This window comes from Musca autumnalis, unplaced genomic scaffold, assembly GCF_047663935.1.
Source record: "Musca autumnalis isolate F117 unplaced genomic scaffold, ASM4766393v1 scaffold_4, whole genome shotgun sequence".
In the NCBI taxonomy this organism is placed as follows: Eukaryota; Metazoa; Arthropoda; class Insecta; order Diptera; family Muscidae; genus Musca; species Musca autumnalis.
The window spans coordinates 103,279,321-103,302,833 of NW_027411977.1; the positions used below are offsets into that span (position 1 = coordinate 103,279,321).

General features: G+C 34.6%; 1 protein-coding gene across 1 annotated transcript in view; it reads left to right on the forward strand.

Moving 5' to 3' along the window:
* Window positions 1–23,513, forward strand: part of LOC141403035 (uncharacterized) — a 416,517-nt gene that overhangs the window by 123,833 nt on the left and 269,171 nt on the right. Inside the window, exons 6-7 of the mRNA XM_073985168.1 lie at window positions 13,540–13,780; window positions 21,246–21,305. Coding sequence (XP_073841269.1) covers window positions 13,540–13,780; window positions 21,246–21,305 — 301 coding nt within the window. The remainder of the gene's footprint in view (window positions 1–13,539; window positions 13,781–21,245; window positions 21,306–23,513) is intronic.

A 23,513-nucleotide genomic window follows, 5' to 3' on the forward strand; every position in this document is an offset into this window, starting at 1 on the left:
AAGCTCTTCTATATATTGATAAATAAGGGGGGCTTGTACACTTTGATACGACCAAAAATGTGCCTCATCGAAGTAATGGTTTTAAACCCCAAGTATGTTTGGAAGAGAACTGTTTCAGATAATATGGAGTCGATTTAGCTATGTCCGTTCGTCTGCCTTCGGGTACTTCCAACACAAAATTTGGAAAAGTGCAGTTTAAGGCCTTTACTCGAATCGCTTTGATGTTTGTTGCAATAGTTGCACTAGTATTCGCTGCCTCCATTACAACGGTACAAGTTTTTTCTTTCGGGGACAAGTCCATACTATACTCCAAACTTAGCATAGCGTAACTTTTCTGCGGTCCAGTAATTCCGGTACAACCTGCATGTAAGTATATTAGGCAAGAACAATTTATAAGGCAAAACACCACATCAGTAACGCTTATAGAAAGATTTCGCACCGAAAGCCGAAACTTTGTCGAAACTCATTAAATGTGTCTGCTTAAAATATGGTATTGGGTTCAAACGATTTATGAATAACTGGTAACTAATAATTAACTAATCTAAGATAAACCAGTAAGGAGGGGATCAAAGTCGAACGGGGCCGACTATATGATACCCTACACCACTGTGAATATGTAAAATATATATCGGAGCTATATCCAAATCTTAACCCATTTCGATATAATTTGGCACATTTATTGCCAGACCGAATTCTGTCACACATTCCAAATATCATTGAAATCGGACTTATATAGCGTGTTTGATGCAGCAAATCGAAATATTTAGTGTGTTTGATACAGAAAATACGTGAAATCGGCCGAAAATATATATGGGTGCTATATCCAAATATGAACCGATTTCGTAATAATTTGGCACACTTATTTCTAGACCAAATTGAGTCAAACATTCCAAATTTCATCAAAATCGGACGTATATAACGTGTTTGGTACAGCAAATACGTGTAATCGGGCGAAAATATATGTGGGAGCTATATCCAAATCTGAACCGATTTCGATATAATTTGACACATTTATTTCTAGACTGAATTCAGTCACACATCCCAAATTTCATCGAAATCGGACAGGTATAGCGTGTTTGGTACAGTAAATACGTGAAATCGGCCGAAAATGTATATGGAAGCTATAATCAAATCTGAACCGATTTTGATATAATTTGGCACACTTATTTCTAGACCAAGTTTAGTCACACATTCAACATTTCATCAAAATTGGACGAATATAGCGTGTTTGGTGCATCAAATACGTCAAATCGGGCGAAAATATATATGGGAGCTATATCCAAATATGAACCGATTTTTACCAAAAGCAATAGCGTTCTTCCTATGGCTAAAAAATTGTAGTCTCCAATTTTCAGATGAATCGGATAAAAAATGCGACCTGTACGCTGCGAACAAAAATACATGGACAGACGGACGGACATGCATAAATCGACTGAGAATGTGATTATATGTATATCCCCAAAAGGAACTATGGGTCTATTTCGTTTCCTTTTGTATGTTACATACAAATGCACAAAGACATAATACCCCTTACCACAGTGTGGTGTAGGGTATAAAAAGTAAGAACGGCGCTAAGTTCGGCCGCTGCATTGAAGTAAAAAGGATTTTTTCTTTAGTTTATGAAGAAGACTAAATACCATACAGTGGCTCCAAGCGAAAGTCGTACACCTAATGAAATTTTTTTAATTGACTTATATCTCTGACACAAAATGGGATATGAAGAAAGTATTTACGCATCTTTATAGTGCATTTAGTCGACATTTTAAAAACATGATATTATAAAATAATCAACCCGTTTACATTGTTATAAAATTAAAATATCTAAAATACTAAGAATTTTAGCACCAAGCGAAAGTCGTACATCAATTATAAAGACAAAGTATTTGTTAATATAATTAATTCTAGTACATGTTATTGTTTTTTGTTAAATCCTACGATCGATTTAGTGTAATATCAGTGCTTCTTTACAATTGAGAGGGTCAATTCTGGAAACTTGTACCAGGTTAAATGGGAAAGAAGCGTAAAAATGAAACAGAAATTATTATTATGAAACAACATGAGAAAATGATTTATTCAACTTTACAAAAACAAATTTCTAGATTCAGCAGACATCGAAAATTAAAACTGTAAAGCTATTCAATATTTTGATGTCTACTAGTAAGAAAAAAACACATATGAAATATTTAAAATAACTCAAACATTAAATAACTAATATTTTCTTGTGGATAGTTTAATATACGAAGTGCAAAATGAGTTGATTTTTAGTGTCCCGACACTCCAATCTATTTAGAAATATATTTAGACGCTTTTTTTTCCAATGTGCAGTCAAATTTTTACAACATAAATACCTTGTCAATTGGTGATAAAAAAAGGTGTAAAAAAGCTATACATAAATTTATCCAAGAGCGATGTTTAGAATATCAAAACAATACCAATGAATGCACAAATTTTCTTAAAAGAGAGTAATTTTCATAGATGCAACATGTTCTGTGCGAAACCTGACATTACATTGTGAAAAATCCCACATATTGCTTCATGTCTAATACACGAATAATAGAACATAACGCATCAGTCTATCTGTGAGTGTGTGGGGCTTATCTTTCAGATTTGAATCTTTGTTTTATAATTTTTTTGATGTCATTGGGTATCGAACCATGAGATTTTATAATTAAAATGAGTTCTTACTACCTGGCGAATAATGTATTGGTCAAGGTAAGCGTTGTTCTTTCTGCCAAAACTCTGACTTCAAGCATAAAAGCTTATTAGTTGCGACAACTGGTGTTAAATAATTGTTCCAATAACATGGGTTGGCTGGACTGTAGTCCAAGCTTGAACAACAAATCGTCGATAGTGGTTCTATAAATAGAAAATGTCTCCAGACGATTTATACTTCCAGACATCCTTATAGGAGAGATTTGCAAAACAAGCGGCGACATATTTTACACTACACCTGTACAAAACTGGTCAAAAATATTCTAAATCGATTGCAGAATTCAACTGAAACCAGAAATATGTGGAAGGATTACTCGTATTAATATATATTTTGTCTTTATAATTGCTGTACGACTTTCGCTTGGTGCTAAAATTCTTAGTATTTTAGATATTTTAATTTTATAACAATGTAAACAGGTTGATTATTTTATTATATCGTGTTTCTAAATTTTCGACTAAATGCACTATAAAGCTGCGTAATTACTGTCTTCATATCCCTTTTTGTGTCGGCGATATAAGTCAATTAAAAAAAATTCATTAGGTGTGCGACTCTCGCTTGGAGCCACTGTATTTCAGCAATTTCGGTACAATAATATGACTAATCTCCAAAATACTGAAATTCTGGAGGTACCGTTTTATGGTGGATACATCAAAACGTCGATCTATACCGAAAAATTTCTGGGGGAAAGGTTTTAGACTCAAAGAAGACTTAATATCAAATTTTCGATATTTAGGTAAGATAATTTGGTTAAAACCTTCAAAATACCGAAAATCGAGAGGTACGTTTCTCAGGGGGATATAGAAAGACGTGGGCCTATAATGATAATTATCTTCTGGAATATTTTATAACCCCATGAAAGACTAAATAACAAATTTCATTAATTTCGGTGTGATATTGACGTCATAACCTTCTGAATTACGAAAATCTGGAGGTACCGTTCTAAGGGGGCTAATTTCAGTCCGAAATGGGGGCTATATCGTCGGTGTCATGCTTAAGTGTACCTTAATAATTCAAAAATAGAATGGTATACTTATGAGAATAAGATAAATAGACCTCATAAAATTATGATCCGTGGTTTACAAAAGAAGAAATTTTGGATGATCTAAAACAGCAAGGCTTTCACCCTATAGATGCCACTAATGTAATAAAAAAGGAAAAATCAAACAATGGTAACAAATATAAAAATTTGCCGTTATTTAGGGTAACATTTTCAAACGAAGATGATATAAACAATATCAATAAAATACGATATGTTAAAAAGATTGGCGTGAAAATTGAGCCATTAAAACGCACAACAAATCTTATTCCCCAATGCAAGAGGTGCCAGAGCTTCAATCACACGAAGCAATACTGTAACCGAGAGCCAAGGTGTGTAAAATGTGCAGGTAAACACCTGACAAGTGAATGCGAAAAGCAAGTTGTAGAAATTCCCAAATGTGTCAACTGCTCCGGAAATCATCCAGCAAATTATAGAGGCTGCGAAGTTGCAAAGGAACTTCAGAAAATTAGACAAAAATCTCGTCCAACAGCAAATCAAATAACAGTTCGGAAAACAAATTTCAACACGATACAATCTATTCCAAAACATACCCCGCTTCCAAATAAAAAAATCGAATCAGTCAAGTGATCAGCAAAACAATATGCTAACTGAACTTTTAAAAAGTATCGAAAAAATAAACCATAGACTTGATATGCAAAGCGAAATAAATAATAAAATTTTCGAAAAACTAAACCAACTTTCTTAAGATGCCTTTCCTCAGAATTGCAACATGGAACTGTAATGGTCTTATCAAACATCTGAATGAAATTGAGTTATTCTTGCACACAGAAAAATTAGATATACTGTTAATATCTGAAAGCCACTTCACCAATTCATCCTTTGTGAATATAAATGGCTACAAGTTTTACAATTCGGTTCACCCCTCACAAAGAGCTCGAGGAGGTGCAACGGTCATAATCAAGGATTCACTACAGCACTATGAAGACGTAAAAATAGAAACAGACATATTCCAAATTGTCTCGGTAGTCGTAAACTTGAAAAACAACAACAACTTTAAAATTGCAGCTATATATTCTCCACCAAGACATTCCGTAAAAGAACCAGATTATACTGAAATGATAAATGCATTAGGAGATCACTTCATACTTGGAGGAGACTTCAATGCCAAAAACAAGCTTTGGGGATCAAGATTGACTAGCACAAAGGGGTATGAATTATACAAATCCATACAAAGGAATGCATGTCGTGTATTATCTGGAAACGATCCAACGTATTGGCCATCAAATACTGAACTTATACCAGATCTAATAGACTTCTTCATAGTAAAAAACCTACCAGACTTATACCTTAATATTGAAAACTATGTAGGTCTCTCCTCTGATCACTCGCCACTTATAGGAACTGTAGGAGACTACGTTATTGAAAAACCTGCACTTGCTACATTAACATCAATTAAAACTAAATGGGACTTGCTTAGATTGTTACTCAATGAAAAAATAACTCTGAACACACGTCTAAAAAATGAAAATGATATTGATGACGAGCTAGAAAAATTCGTTCAGGATATTCAGCACGCCTGTTGGCAAAGCACTCCGGGAAACACGTCACAAATGGCTACCTCAAAGAACTATCCTAAAGCAGTAAGAGACCTAAAGCAGTAAAAGACCAAAGCCAGGAAAATTTGGCAACAAAACCGAACTGTAGAAAACAAAAGAAGACTTAATCAATTAACAACAGATCTCAAGAGATTAATGAAAAAAGAAGATAATAAGAATATGTCTGATTATCTCAAGAATCTCTCTGCATCAAAAGAAACTAATTATAGTTTATGGAGAGCAACTAAACATATAAATCAAGTGAAGCCAAAAATACCTCCAATCAGAAACCTTCAGGGAAATTGGATCAGAACAGATCAAGACAAAGCTGAACTTTTTGGTACGTACTTTGAGAACATATTCAGTCCATTGCCTATGCAAACATCAGAAGAAAACGCCACAATTGTCAATAAAATAGATCCAAATCCATTGAAAATAGTAACATTCAATGAACTGAAATCGATAATACAAAAAGATCTTCCGACTAAAAAAGCTCCTGGATACGACCTAATTACAACGAAGGTAGTCAAGAAATTTACAGAAAAGGCTATGAGGAAATTTCTATACATTATAAATGCATGTTTCAGGCTGAGATATGTGCCATTGCAATGGAAAGTTGCAGAAATAATAGTTGTAGAAAAACCTGGCAAACCATCTAATGAATTGAAATCTTACAGGCCAATTTCATTGCTACCAATAATGTCCAAAATATTTGAGAAACTTCTTGCTTCCAGACTCAAGAAAATAGCTGAGATTAGAACCTTAATTCCACCACATCAATTTGGTTTTCGAGAAAAACATTCAACAATCGAACAAGTGCACAGAATTATCAATATTGCACAAAAGGCTATAGAGAAAAAAGAAATAGCATCTGCTGTTTTTCTGGATGTAAGTCAAGCATTTGATAAGGTATGGCATAAAGGGCTGCTATTCAAGCTGCACAAATATTTACCAACTGAAATGTTTGAAATTCTAAAATCATACTTGAAAGATCGATTTTTTCGAGTTAAAGTGGAACAAGAGTACTCTTCATTGAAACCAATAAATGCAGGGGTTCCTCAAGGAAGTGTCCTTGGACCACTTTTGTATCTTATATTCACTTGCGATATGCCAACATCACCAGAATCGACCATCGGAACATTTGCAGATGATACTGCAATACTGGCTAGCGGAAAAACAGAGGAAATTGCCACAGATAAACTTAAATCTTCGCTCCTTAACGTAGTAACATGGACTAAAAAGTGGAGGTTAAAACTAAATGAATGTAAATCAGTACATATGTTTTTTACCAATAAAAATAACCCACGTACACCACCTCTATTTATCAACAACATAAAAATTCCGTATGCTAATACAGCAAAATATCTAGGAATGACCCTTGATTCAAAAATCAAGTGGAAAGAGCACGGGAAGAAAAAAGTGGATGAAGTAAAACTGAAATTAAACCAACTAAAATGGCTTTTCTCAGCTAATTCAGAAGTTACCATAACAAATAAACTGCTTGTATACATCCAAGTAATAAAACCCATATGGACATATGGTATTCAATTATGGGGATGTGCAAGTCAACCCGAAATCGAAAAGATTCAAAAACTACAAAATAAAATTATACGTTATATAGTAAATCCCCATGGTACGTACGAAACTCTGATATTCACAGAGATCTTCGTATGAACTTAGTCAAAGATGAGATAAGACTACAAGCACAGGCGTATGCTATCAAACTTCGTCAACATACAAATACTGATATGTCAAACATATATCACGATCACATCAACATAAACGGCAGAAGACTTAGAAGAACATCTCCTATGGATTTCGTCATTTAAGTTTTTTTTTCTGCTATATTCTTTAGAGTGTAATTACTGAATTACTAACTCACAACATTCCTAACAATTATTCTAACCAAGAATTGTAAAATAAAGACATATTGCTTGATGAGTTTATGAACTCAGTCGTAATAATAAATAAATAAAAAAAAAAAAAAAGCTTAAGTGTTCAATACGCAATTTTGACATTTTGAGATAAAGGCACCTTACTAGGTTTTAAACCATGCTCTTTCGGATTTTTTATTGATTTTCTTCTATCTCCTATAGTTTTTGAATAATGACCTTCGTCCTAATAAGACAACAATAAGAAAAAATCAGTCCGTTTTGTTCCGATCGAAATTTTTGACACTTATTCTACGCTACTTATATTTAAAAAAAATAATAAGTGAACGCGACTCCTTGAATATATGTCAAGGAGACCTATAATAATGGCCCTTAATGTATTTATATTTTCGTATAAATCTTTCATTCAAAGTCCTGAATTTTCAACTCCACAGTACCACTTTACATAAGGGAGGTGGAACACAATTGATAAAAAGTGGTTTTGTGGAAATATGACAAAACGTTTTCCATCTGACACAAACTGCCAAAAACACGATAAAAAGATCCCATGGAACAATTCAGCAACTTTTTGCAATTATAAAAATTGGCCATAACTTCTAGACTATCACAGATATCTGACTAAAATAAAATCCTGATATATTCTTTAAGTTTAGTAGAACTGAGCTCTTAAAGTATTGGATTTTTGCAACACTATTAGGCTGTATGGGCTCAAACATTAACTTGAGCTTTTCTCGAATCAGGCAAATGACTTATGGAAAACTTAAGCATGACACCGAGGATATGTGGGCGTGCACCTGTACGGGGAAATTTCTGGGGGAACATTTTATACAACAAACGAACACTAAATACCAAAATGTATGCATATCGGTGTGATAAGGAGCCAAAAACCTTTAAAATACCGAAAATCGGGAGGTACTGTTCTATTGGGGTTATATCGAAATGTGAAACTATACCGACGAATTTAAATCGTTTTTACCTCCAACGTAGACGAATTACCAAATTTCAGCCATTTCAGTGGGTTTTTTCTGGCCACAACCTTTAAAACACCGAAAATCGGGAGGTACAGTTTTATGGGCTATATTAAGAAATGAACGTAAACAAACAAAACGATTCCCGTACCCATCTCACAAAGCCACAAACTTTTCAGCTTCTCTGAATCGTTTCATTCTCACAACCAAAACAAAAACCACATACTTTTCAATGTAAAAAAGATGAAAACTGTACGATTGCTGAAATGTACTTCGGTTATGCTTTGCCGAGTTGTTTCATTCACCACCGATGGAAAATACGAAACGAAACGATCGGAAATGTTATTTAAAGTATTTTTTCGTACGCTGATATTAAGACGTATACCGGCAAATTTCTAGGGGAAAATTTTATACCCCAACGAAGACTATATACCAATATTTAGCCATTTCGGTGTGATAATGATGCTAAAACCTTTAAAATACCGAAAATCGGGAGGTACCGTTCTATGGGACAGGCGGGCATGGTTATATCGACTTAGAATTTTGCCCTGATTAAGATTTCGATGTTTTATAAAAGGAATGCATATTTAATTATACCGTCCGTATTATGGCGGAGGGTTTAATAAAGAAGTCGATAAACATCGAAAATTTAAATCATAGTTGTTATATTTTTTTTTTAATAAAAAAGTTTGTAACCCCAATATAGACACATATCCAGAAGAGTAGCACTTTCCACAGCTATCGTCAACCCCTTTACTTTAATACTTTCATAATATCCTTTCGAAATGCTAGAATAAGGGTAACAGATATATACATCGTTAACGAATGTGAATAACCTGTACACAAAAACTACATTTTGTTTCCTTCTCATTTCCCAAGTCTAGTACAACCGTAACAGAAACAATCCCTTTAACAAAAAAGGAAGAGATTTACCAACGAGGTATATTGTTGCCATTTTTTCTTGTTTGTTTTTCTTTTGTTAAGAATGGCAATAGCCAACAACAACAAAATCATAGTTCCATTGTCATAAAGTATACTTTTTATGTCATTCGTAGAAGATGGTACTTCAAAAAAACGACAACTACTACAATTACTGTTACTACTACTACAAATACGTTCGCAATGGGTGAATGTTGCTATTTCAGCTAGTCTTTCCATCAATATGTCTCAAGCAAAAGGGCTAAATTGTTTCCTTTGAACTTTTGTCAGCAGACAGACTTTTTCTTAATGTGACAACAGTGTCATAGTTGTGTCATGTCATTTGCTGGGAAATGAGACAGGGAGCAAAGAATTAAAGTATCGTGGATACAAGGCGTTTAGCGAAGGGGCGTTCAAAAAAATCTATTCCATAACAGAATAATATGAGCTCGGGTATCGGCGCCCCTAGGAAAAATATGTTATTATACTCACGATCACAAGTTATTAAAATGTCAACACGTTCCGAGAAGAGGCTTTTAACTGAATAGGAGTGAAATCTGCAGGAAACAGACGACATTGTCCATCTTGAAACCTTTGTTCTCAATAGTTCACGTACCCAGCAACAATTTTACTTTGTCTAGATCTTTCGGGCCACTATATCAGGAAGAATTTACCTGCCCAATAAAACATTATTCAAAAGATTATATCCTTGAATTTGAACTTTTGTGGGAGAGATACAAGAAGGAGTTGTCCGATGTAATCCATCTTTGAACTTGTATATGGGGGCTATACCACAACATGGGTCAATGTCCACAATTTTTGTGTACAAGTTTTCAACCACTTGGAAACATAAATTTCGCTCAAAAATATAGATAAAAAAACTTGAAAAACAGAAATGGACCATGGACCTATGTCCCGTATTTGTAATGAAGACCACTGGGAATCATAAATGACAAATTGAAACCAATTTATGGCGGAAATATGGACAATGACTTCCAAATACCAAAAATCGAAAGGTATCGGTATACACACACAGATAAAAAAATGTGATTGATCCAACAGTATGTATTGTAAAGATATTGCTAGATTCCGCATGTTTTGTGAGTCCAATAATCGTTTTTGTTAATTACAACCATTGGTTTTGTCATATCCAACAATAGTTGTTGTCATATCCAAAAATAGTTTTTGTCTGCTGGACAATATTATTCTCTTTTCTTCGACAATTTTATTCTCTTCTCGCGGTATTCGATGCCGTAGTATAAACACAAAAACAATTTTGGTGAGTTTTCTTTCTATGAGTTCCTCTTATCTTTGTTTATTATTTTATATTTGTTCTTTATTGTGTATGTACACCATGATCTTGTTTTTATTTGTTTCTTCTTTCTTATTCCTCTTTGTGTTTTGATAGTTGAGTTACACCACAATCTAAGTAGTTGTTTTTGGTCTTAATCTGTGTTTTCTTTTCATATTTGTTATGGCTTTATGGTATTTCTTATGTTGGGGTAGGTCCTTGGAGGATGAAGTAGTTATTTTTCTTTATTCAATTTGTTGTCTTTTTAGTTAGACCTGGCAAAACCTGGACACGTGTATTGTTTGTCAATGCTCATAATAATATACGTGACATTTATACCAAAGTTATGTGGAAAGTGTACATGAGAATTATATACGATCAAATCAAAAATTGCAGTAACAGGCTTTCTGGGCTGTCAAAGGTTGTTGTAAACATTATAGAGTATGATAGTTTCTACCATAGGTACTGCCAATGATTTTTACTATAGGAATTTCGCAAGTTGTTTTTGTTTTGTATGTTTGGAGAATGCAATTGCAGTGCTTGAACAAAACAAATGAACTGTTGGAACAAAAATAGATTTTGCGAACAATATTTTTTCTCTGCATGTAGGGACTATAACGAAACATTTACCTATGTCTACAGACGTTTTTTGACTACTTTGAACACTAAATTCCAGCAAATGCAAGCTGATTATGCTGAAATCGGGTCCATTCAGATGTTTTCTGACCACTAACCGAACCTGAAATGCCAAATTATAGCTACTTCGGTCTCAAAATGTAGCTAAAAACGTCCATATTATTGAAACCGGGATGAACCGGTTATTTCAAGCCCCAAATTCTACAAATCGTGCGGCGCCCAAAAATTTAGCTAAGGAAGTCAAGATACTAGAAATCGGGCGGCACCGTTATATGGGGGCTATACCAAAACTTGGACAATGGAGTAGTTTCTGACCAAATACCCGATATCGGGCGGCACCGTTATATGGTAGCTATACCAAAACGTGGACCTAATAATTTTTATTGGAGAAGGTTCTTTATCCCTAGGAACCCTAAGTGCCAAATTCCAACTCTTTCGGTCTGAAACGTGTCAAAATACCTCAAATCGAACGGTACTATTATATGAAGGTTATACCAAAGCATGGATCCACGACCATAATTGTTAGTGAAAAATTGTATTGCACATTGGGAGACCTAAATGCCAAATTATACCTAATTCGGCCAGAAAATATAAGTAAAATCCTCAAAAAAACTAAAATCCGGAGGTACCGTTACATGAGGGGCTACACCAAAAAAAAGTCGATATAGTCCATCTTCGAACTTGACATGCCTATCGAAAAAATTCACTCAGGTGCAAAAATATAGCCATCTAGCTCAATGAATGATCTAACAACAATGATTACAATAGGCGTACAAAGAGACATGACTAGATCGACCTCATAATTTTACCCCGATCAAGAATAGATATACTTGATAAGGTCCCAAATGAATATTTCAATGCGTTACAAACGGAAAACAAACTTCATATACTCTGCATGCCATGGTGGAGGGTATCGATAATGCCCACCATGAATTTTATTTGTGCTTTCAGGCCATTATGTCAGGAAGCACGCACAGTATATCGTGTATCGGTATCGGTAGGTATTGTTAGGGCTTGAATGGCAACGATGTGTGTTGCAATTTTAGTTTTTACAAACATTTTAACATTTTTTCTAGAAATTAGTCTCAAAGAAAATTGCAAAAAATGTTATTCTTGAGTTTTTCCCCTCTTAGAGCAACGATGTTAAAGGCTATTCTAATATGGGGCTATCTTGGCTAATACAGGACTTTCCATATATTATTAAATTGTTTGTACGTACTCTAGACATAACCGTTAATGATTTTTCATAGTTATTTGTTGGATAATAACTTAAAAAACTAGAAATTTCTAGCCAAATTTCCTACAAAGGAACACTATATACGATCATGCAACAATTACGTCAGGAACATCGTTCCTTTGGTCGGAATCAATAACAAAAATACTGAAACATACTACAAATTAGTAATTGTTCTATAATTATGTGGGGGCCACCGTGGTGCAATGGTTAGCACATCCGCCTTGCACTCAGAAGGTCTGCGGTTCGAATCCCAGGCCAAGCAACATCAAATTTTCAACGGTGGCAAAATTCCCCCTTAGTAATGCTGGCGACATTTCCTGAGTATTTAAGCCTTGAAAAACTTCTCTACAAGTGGTGTCGTAAGACACGCCGTTCGGATTCGGCAATAAAAAGTAGGTCCCATATCATTGAGTCAATATGAATCGGCGTGCACTCATTGATATGAGAGAAGTCTCCCCTGTCCCATCTGGGATGTTTGAGGAACAATTATTATATTATCTATAATTATGTGCATTATTTTAAATGCTCAATTTTGAAATGTTCTTTTTGTTTTCCATTAAAATTTTTGCATATATTTTTGTATTCCATCTTAAAGACAACTTTTCAGCCTACAAAACTGTTTTTTGAATCGTTATAAATATCAACTCGTTTCGACGTTATCAACGATTGCAAAAATATTGCTAAAAACTTCAAGCAAAATTTTCTTTAGGGCAAATACATATACATACATGTAAATGTGAAATACGTATGTATATGTTTACGAATGTACTTGTGTCAAAACCACAAATTCATTTTGTCCATTGCATAGACATTTTCTATTATAACTAAATTCAATGAACCCATTATGTGTGCGGCAAATCTCTTCTCCTCGCCCTGCCTTCCTAATCTTACAATCATTGTAGGCTATTGTCCGAAAGTTGTGACTGACTTAGTTAAGGTCGTTTCGGTGTACCGTTTTGTCAACTAATTGGCAATAATATATAATTGTGCCTCTACTTTTGTTGGCAACGAACAAACTTGCTGCTATTGTCATTTGGGGATTAACTAAACAATTTTATAATAATACCAACTTCAAACAAGAAACATGTCGTTAAATGAACGTTTTGACATGTTTACCCTTAGACAGGTTCGTCGTGTGTATTGTTCTTTGTTTTAGTTTGTGTGTGTGCGAAAATCAAAATTAATTCTCCCAACAGGATTTCCTTAAGGAGTACACAAATATGATTTGTGTGTGTGTGTGTGTGTGTAATGATATAATTTTGTATTCCTTTTTCGTTTCTTTCGAACAGCCTAAAGGTGAAAAAGGAGATCGTGGTATGGATGGACGTGATGGCAAACCAGGTCTACCGGGCTTACCTGCCGCATCAGGCGAAGGTGTACAATATGTTCCTATGCCTGGACCACCAGGTCCACCTGGTCCTCCTGGACCACCCGGCCTACCAGGACTTTCAATATCCGGACCAAAGGGTGAACCAGGATTGGATTCAAGAAGCGGCTATTATGGCGATGCCTCTTATTATGGACGACCTGGTAAGTGTTGCAAAGTTTTGAGTTTTTTGTTTTTCATGTTCAATATTTAAGTTTAATTATATGTATGTATATCAAATACATCTGTAGATATTTATGTATAGTTTTGCCGGGTGATTTTGTTAAAAGTGGTTGACAGACAAATATGAACATTTTTTCTTCATATTTATAATTTTTATAAAAATACAAGGAGCAAAAATACATAAATAGGATGACAATATCATACATGGAGAATGTGAAAAGATCCTTATTGTCAATTTTCGATACTAAACATACTAAAACACGAACAAGTGCAGAAAAACAATTTACGACCCATTATTAAATAACAACTATTCCTTTTATAAGGAAGAGGGGAAATCATTATGTCGTCTATATATAAAATTGATCAATAATGAGGGACTGGCTGGCATATCAGTGTCCGTGTCAAACTGTTAAATTTAGAATCTTGAAATTTTTATGTGGCTAACTTTTAAAGTGTATAGGTGAGAAAGGACTTTGGTTTTTTTGGAATACAAGTAAGAACGACACATAGTGGTTCAGAATCGTTTCTTCTGATCAAAATTCTGTAACTTCTGAATGGACAGAAATATTTTCATAATTATTTTTCTTTTTGTTCGACACAATCAGCTTTCCGGTTAATAAAAAAGGTCAAAATCGGTATAGTAGTTTCAGAGGAATCCAAGGTCAAAGTTAAACAAGAGTTTTTTTTTACTATTTTTCATCAAAATAAGACTGTTATTTTGTTCCTTCCTATATATTAACAAGTGAGAAAAGGCTATAGTCGGTACGGGACCGACTATGTGATACCCTACACCACTACCTCTGTGCATAATCTTTTCACTCGAAAACATTTCTTTTAGGGAGATACGAAAATTTTCAACTATCTGGCTTTTATACCAAATGACTTAAGGCGAACTGAAACAAAATAATAAATATTTAATTTTATATTTGACTACTATCGACATCACCAACATCAATAGGCTTCTATCTCTGTGAGATAATTTCGTGATCCGATCAAAATTCCGACCTGTAGTGTGATTGCAGAAAAAGTGGAAAAAAGGGATGCATTGCCGACTATTGCGATATCTCTATTATTTGACCACCTACGCGAACCTACTTTGCATAATTTTAAAGATGCGATTTTCTATTTTCTTAGTCAGGCTTTGCTTTTAGAAGGTCCCCAAACGAAGGTGTTATATCCGTCATTATTATTAAAATCGCAAAAATGAAAAGTTAGGTTCTATTAGCGACTAATGCGATATTTTCGTTGTTTGACCACCTACGACAACCTACGTTACATCGTTGTAAAGGTGATATTTTCTACTTTCATTGTCAAGATTTGCTTTTGGTATACCCTCAAGATTCTGAGATATTTGCTTTGGAATAAAGTATTAAATTTTTTTCAAAATAAATTTTTTGCTCATTCCGACCCCTAAATGTTATTCGACCATGACCAAAATCAAAAGTCTTCTTCTCCTGTGAGACCCCCACTAACTCTCGAAATTTCGTGACGATCCGATCAAAATTGCGACCTGTAGCGTGATTTCCAAAAAAATTAAAAAATGGGATGTATTACCGACTATTTCGATATTTCCGTTAGTAGGTCACCTACGCCGACCTAGTTTGCATCATTGTAAAGATGGGATCTTCTACTTTCATAGTCAGGCTTTGCTTTTGGAAAGTCCCCAACCAAAGCTGTGATATTCGTTATTATAATTAAAATCGCAAAAATAAAAATTTAGGTTTTATTTGCGACTATTGTGATATCTTCATTGTTTGATCACCTACGAGAACCTACTTTACATCATTAGAAAGGTGATATTTTCTACATTCATTTTCAGGATTTGCTTTTGGTATACCCCATATAGAAGCTGAGACATTCCCTTGGACAAAACGTTGTCTTTTTATGCAAATAAGTTTTTTGCCCATTACGACCCTTAAATATTATCCGATCATCACCAAAATCAATAGGCTTCTTCCCCTCCGGGACTCCCATCAACATCCAAAATTTCGTGACGATCCGATCAAAATTGCGACCTGTAGCGTGATTACAAGGTTTAGATGGACAGACGGACACACATAGCCAGATCGGCACACATCAATCAACTCCATAAAATGAAAAGTTGAGAAAAGCGATGATAAAATGTATCATTATTATTCAGGAAAGTTGTTTTTAATATAAAAAGTTATGACTATATGAAGGGCTTTGACACTTAAATTTTTTTGCAATTCCATCCATTGAAATATGGGAAAGAAATGCTTGCGAGCATCTACGTTTTTTTGGTATAGACAAAAAAAAAACATTGTTCCACAACATCCCATACAGGACAAGGGAAACTTCTCTCATATCAATGTGTGCACCCCGATTCTTTTTTCGTATAGAGGTTAAGGTTTTTGGTATAGAGGTTAAGGAAAAAATCTAGTTTCAAGTCCGTTCGCCTTTAAAAATTAGGCCGATGCGATGTTTTTCAAAATAGTCAGGCTTAATCCCATAGTCGTTGTTTTAATATTTCCTTAAAACAACTTTAATTTATTAGTGGGAAAAAAATTTGTGATGTTTACCAAGGGGTAAGGCAGGGATTAAGCCTGAATATTTTGAAAAACAAAATAGAAGTCGTCATCCCAACAAAAAAAAAAAAACGCCAACCCTCCTAATTGTGAGACCGGTTACCGTCGAAATGTTGTTTATTGCTGTAGTATGCAATACCAACAAATAAGTTATGCGTTTTTTCGTTGAGAACCAACGAACGCATGAAGTTGCTCGAGTTTAGGTAGTGCCAAAGAAATTCTCGATCAGAGTGTTTCTTTGGACACTTATCTATTTGAGCGAGCAATTTACACTTGAGTATAAAAAGTTTCTTGTTGAAAAACAGGAAACAAGGGAACTGATGAAGATCTGTGGCACGATCTGAAACTATAGTCTTCCCTGCCTTACTTCTTGGTAAACATCGCCAATTTTTTCGCACTAATAAATTAAAGTTTTTTTTAATGAAATATTAAAACAACGACTATGGGATTAAGCCTGACTATTTAAAAAAAAATATAATAATAAATTAAAAATATCTACAGCATCTAGAAAATACGCATTGTTGAAAAATATGAAACCAAATTTGTAGAAATTGTGTATATAAATTACATATTATAGCAACAACAAAAGTTATTGTTGAAATATTATTTCAAATATATTTTATGGTTTTATTAGAAAAATTAAAACAAAACATTTTAGTGTTCTCCCACTATTTCCCTAAAATCCCATACAATAATTAATGTATTCTGCTAAAGCATCATTAAGTAATATGGTTTAGCATCGCGGAAGCATAGTTGCTTACTGTGATAACTTATAAGGATAAGAATTTGAGTGTAATATTGAAATTACAATCATTTAAAAAATGTGAAAGTTTAAAAGCCTGTTATTCACGAGTTAGTTAAAATCAGTTGATCCGCATCCGCTTTTGGATATATCGAATCAGCCTCTTTCAATATCTATGCAGTTGCAGCAAACAATGCAAAGAAATTTAAAGAGGATAAAAGTCTCGAAATATGCATATAATTTTGATGCGCATCCGATTTCAGTAGAACCCATCAAAAATACGCCTATTTCAAATAGATTTGTCTTACTCGCGTATCTCTGTAATTTATGACACGCCATTTCGTGAATATTATATTCGCGTAGAAAGAATTCCATTTACATAAAAATATTTAAGAGAATAGCGGTTTATAACGCGGATTTTTGAAATGAATTCGAACGCGGAAGGGCTCATTAGATCCGGATTCATCGATTGTAAAACTTGTTTGGTATATCATATATAATCATATATATCATACATAATTTTATTTCATATATCATATTAATTAAAAGTGTTCTGTACGGGACCTTTTCCAATATTTAAACGGAACATAAGTTATTATAGTCAATAATAGGCAAAAGGTCATACATTATTGCAACAGGAAATATTTTTTTGGGATTTTTTTTTCATTTTATAGTATTTGAAAAAATTGTTTAAAGTTGTTTCTGCATGACCCTTTTTATACCCTATACCACAATGTGTAAAAGGGTATTATAAGTTTGTTTTGGTAAAAATTCATGTAACACCGCGAACTATTCGTCAGAGACCCCCAATGTGGTATACCAATCTTCATATCTCGACGAGATAAAGCGATTTTGAGATGTGTGTCTATCCGTCCGTCCGTCTGTCTGTCCATTATAAATTGTAAACACGCTCCAGGCCGCAATTATGGACCGATCGTCGCGAAATTTTGTATGGAGGTCGGGTTCAGTTCAGAATATCCCTATTCTTATTGGTGATGATCGTGAAATATTTAGCGGGTGAAATGGACCAAAAACAAAATTTTAACCAATTTTGTAGCGGCTCTGTAGGTCAAAATAATAACTCGCAAAGTTTTGAACAAAGTTTGAGTTTATGATGAAGAAGAAGCGTACAAACCAACGTGAAGATCAAAGAATACTTAGCGGGTTAAATGGACTGAAACTTTTGTGTGAAATTGGTAAAAAATTCAATAACATTACATCTGTGATATTTGATAATTAAATTTTCACAATCATTGAAAATAAGTTCCGTGGAGAGCGATTCAGGGATAGTGGTATAGGGTATCCCGTGGTCGGCTCCGTCCGACTATAGACTTTTCTTACTTGTTTTAATATATTTTGAATCTATTAGTCCCATTTGACAACAGAACCGGTGTAACCTTGTATTTTGTGTTTCCAGAGGCTAAGAAACATTTCTACCATAACATATTTATATAGGTCCACGTTTTGATATAGCCCCCATAGGACGATATCTCCCGATTTTCGGTATTTTGATGGTTTTGGCCTCATCATCACACCGAGATGGCTGAAATTTTGTATTTAGTCGTCGTTAGGGGTATAAAACTTTCCCCCAGAAATTTGTAGGTATAGGTCCACACCATCATATAGCCCCCATAGAACGGTACCTTCCGATGTTCGGTATTTTGAAGGTTGTGGCCACATTAATCCACCGAAATGGCTGAAATTTGTGGTGGAGGGTATAAAAAGCTCGTCCCGACCGAACTTAAGGCTTTTCCTACTTGTTTTGATTGATCCTGGATTCAAGACCTCAAAGATGGAATTCGTGCCGCTATCGACCACCATAGACCACCCTATGTTCAACATGAACTTTGTTTGTTGAGATGTGTTCATATTATTTTGTATTACATTTCTTTAACAAATAAAAAAGGTCATATAAAACAAAAATCGAGGACATAGGACAGCCACTTTGCGATTTGGTTTTGCAAAACTTCATTAAAAAGATATGGTCCTGTAAGAGTGCTCGTGGTGTCCATTTGGCAATTTATTATGAAATAAACATCTTTTTTGTTTCTCATATTATACTCTATATTCAGTAGGACGCAAATCATTGCTGAACGTATTGCGTTTCAGTGCGTGGGTGTGGTCAATTTAGCTCTCAAACATTGTCAATTTAACTTTCGTCCATAAGAGTGAAGCTGGGAGCTAACACCATATTTATCTGCATCATTTCGTTGTTGGATGTTCAACCGTGGGCTTTAAGTTAAAAGTTACGGTTATACCCTAGACAGACGGCAGCGTTAATTTGCATTAACTGCCTTAATTCAAATTAATTCGTGCATTATCCACATTCTTAATGCACAAAATCAAAGGAAATTTAAACTGTATTTAGGTATTTCAATATGGCAATGCTGTAAAAGAGAGCTAATATTCATGTAGGAGAGAGAGCATATTCATGCTCTGAGACACAATTTGCATTGAAAATCAATTGTCTTTTGTCAAATTTCCGTGCTTAAGAAAATAAAAAAGGAAAACAAATCACAAATTTTCGCGTTTCTTTCAAATAAGTAGTGGTCTTTCTCGAATAGAATAGCAGCTAATCGTTTTTCGCGCCTTCTGTCAAATCTATTTTTAAAATTTTTATTTTCAAGCATTTCTTTACCCACCATACCAATTCTATCGAAAATAATATCTTCTTCAAATATTCCTTTAGAGTTTTGCGACATTTTTTAATATTAAAAAGACTCAAAAATATCGCGAATAAATTACATATATTTTTGCATTATCGTGGTGAAAAAGTCAATGGTAGAAAGTATATTTGTTTCGCATATTTTGGCGAAATTTTGTAAAACTTTATGAAATGGTCTGCTGGGTACAAACAAACAACACAAACAGCTGTTTCATAAATGCAGAAACTATCGTCTGTCAGGGTAAAAAGTTAATTCAAATTAAGGAATTTTTAATGCAAATTAACTCTGCCGTCTGTCTAGGGTATTAGACATGTGGCGCTCGTAAAACATATATTTACATATCTCCTTCCGCTTGTATTCTGCCGGTGCAAAGACTACTAAACGAATACTTTTGCCATGCCAATGATTGCAGCCCGATTTCTTATTCAACTCAATGATAAGGAACCTCCTCTTTCGACGAGTCTGAAAGGCTTGTCTAATCACATCCCATGTACAGGTAATTTACATGGCGGAAAAGTGCTCAGGGGATGTTTTCTAGTAAGATCTTCGAACCAAGACATTCAACGTGCAAAGCAGGCATATCCCACAATAGCACACACACCACGGCTATTAGACAATGGATATTTCCCTTCACAAATCCGTATTAATGTTGTCTAAAACAATTTTGAAGTTATGAATAGGAAAGCGGACCAATTCTGGCGCTCATAAAATTGATATGTATCATTGCCCTTGTCATTGGCCGGTGCATGAACGAGGGTACATATTATTTTCAAGATTTTAGATTTTATTCGTATTCTCCCTAGTCCACTACTGACTTACAGTTTTGAGTTATGACTAGAATAATTATGTTCTTACGGCTCTATGATACATTATTCAATAACTAAAACTATTTTTTTTGTACAAGTTTCCTACCACATTTCATTCAATCCATCAAAAAATCTTTAGCAAGGCATGTCGCAAAAGCCATAGAATTAACTACTTATTTTGTTGACTTTTAGCGGCCAATAACTACATATGTACAAATTCTGGCGATATGCCCTTTTTAAAATAATGTGTTAACCAGGAGATTTTTAATGAGCTTTTTCCTGGGTAATATACTATAGCAATGACTTCCATACCTCAGACATTAATCCTTCTTTTGACATATAAACTTTTTATATATTTAATGCTAGTTGTTTTCCTATATGTGTATAAGAACGCAAATGGTAATTAGGGCATCGCGACCACTTTAAGAAAATCACTTGACAATGCTAACAAATGTATTTTTTATTATCGGCTACAACATTTAATTAGCCAATATAATTTTGTAATAGAATTTAATGTTGTTCCTACTTGTAGTAATTTATTTATATTAATTTTTTTCTCCCTCACAAAACACGAATCATTTAATTTTTTACTTACTTTATACTTAAAATGATTTAAAAAAACACACGTACACAATGCACAATCCACATTCCAAAAAAAACAACACTCCCAATAACAATCACTTTAGATGAACTCAAAGCATTGCGTGAACTTCAAGATTTGAGAGATCGCCCGGATAAAAGTTCCGGTAAAGAAATACATTTTTGTATTTTTTTTTAATTCTTGTTCTGTTGCATTTACAATTTTAATGTACACAATCTTCTTGTTATTTAGCGTTTTTATCATCTCTTTTTTGCAATATTTTGTCGTAGAATTTTTCGCTGTAGTATTTTATTGCATTCCATTTATAGTGTTCAATACGTTTTGTATTTTTTTATTCTTTAATTTTTTTGTTTTTTATCTCCTTTGACGATTGCCCTCAATTCGTATCACTTCTTTTAGTCAAATTGAGTTTTAAGAAATTTTTGAAAAAAAAAACATTATTTGGCACTGCACAACGTTATGGGATGGAATTTTTAGCTTCATGTTACAGAATCATAGATTTTTGACATTTCTAAACAATTTTCAAAGCGTTTCAACAACTCCATCGCAGTTTTGTTCACCTTCCAATGGAATGGGAAAACTTGAGAACCTCTTAATTTATTGGCAGGACCACGTTTGTATACACTCTACCATAGTACGGAGGGTGTATTTAGGTTTTTCGTTTGTAGCGCAAGTATATATGTTTTTGGTGTGGGCAAAATTCTGAGTCGATCTAAGCATGGCCGCTTGTGGTGATCACTGCAGAACAATTGTGATAGGACGCCGGATTTCAGGTATTTTGGAGTTTTTAGCTACATTTTCTGACAGAATTATATATGACAGAATTATATAATTTTACATTTAGGGTAAACCGATTTAAGGTATTTTAAGGTTTTTACTACGTTTAAGACCGAATAAGCTGTAATTTGTTCATGTATCTTAATGTTTAAAGCTACATTTCAAGTAGAAATAGCTGTAATTTTGGATATGGAATTCGAAGAGGTCACAAAACTTCTCCACCAAAAAATGTGGACATAGGCTCATTTTTTGATATAGCCTTAAATGACGGTATCGACAGATTTGTAGCTTTAAGCTACATTTTCCGATTGAGTTAACGAAATTTTACATTTACCCAGCAAAAAAATCATTACCAAATAATGGTTTTTTATAGTAATTTTTGATTGTCGTAACCAAAAAACCCCTGCTAACCCATTATTGGGTGACGTAGGGGATGGAAGATACCAAGGAACGGTATTGACCGGTTTTAACATGGCAAAGCCCAGGATTTATCTTGGCCCCTCTTTCATCTCACACCACGGGGAGATCAGTGTCCACGATATCCCCGTGGTGTCACCTGGGGAACTGCTTTTAACACCCGTTAAAGGTGCCGTGTGCCGCTCGTTCACCCATAAGAACGTTAAAAACTTGGGTTTGGGGGTCGGGTTAGTAACACTCCCCTAGAGAAACAGCCTACTATGAAAAAACGAAAGAAAAGAAAACAAACCCCTCTAAAGTTGACGAACCCCGCAACGTTTTAAGGTCCATGATCTGCGAATCTGCACCGGGAATGTTCGCACTCTTTATAGAGAAGGCTCAGTCTTCGCATTGGCAGACGTACTTGAAAAGTGCAAGGCCGATATTACTGCCATACAGAAAATACGATCGATTTGGAAAGGCGTCACAACAACACCTAAAGGTGAGGCACTGTATTATAGCTCCCATGACGTAAAGCATGAGTTCGGTTTGCGGATTTGTAGTTAGTCGGAGACTAAAACATCTGGTATCCAGCTTCACCCCAGTGAACGAAAGACTTTCTGCAATTCGAATAAAAGCTAAATTCTTCAACATCAGCTTTATTTGCGCCCATGCTCCCACTGAAGAAAAGGACGAACAGACCAAAGATATATTTTACGAGGGCTTTGAAGAAACATATGACCGTTGCCCTGCCCATGACATTAAAATCATTCTAGGCGATTTTAATGCCAAAATTGGAAAGGAGAATATCTTTGGCCCAATAGTCGGGAAATTCAGTCTCCACAGTGAAACATCTGACAATGGTATGAGGCTGATAGACTATGCAGCTGCAAAAAACATGGTAGTTAGCAGTACCAGATTTAATCATCTCGATATTCATAAGGGCACCTGGCTGTCTCCAGATCAAAGAACATGTAATCAAATTGATCATGTTGTGATAGATGGAAGACATTCATCCAGCGTGTTGGATGTACGATCGTTCCGAGGCGCAAACATTGATTCGGACCACTACCTTGTTGCAGCAAAGGTACGTACCCGTCTAAACGTTGGAAATAAAGCACGAACAGACACAACGCGGATGTTGGACATCGATAAGCTGAAAGCAGAGCAGATAGCCACA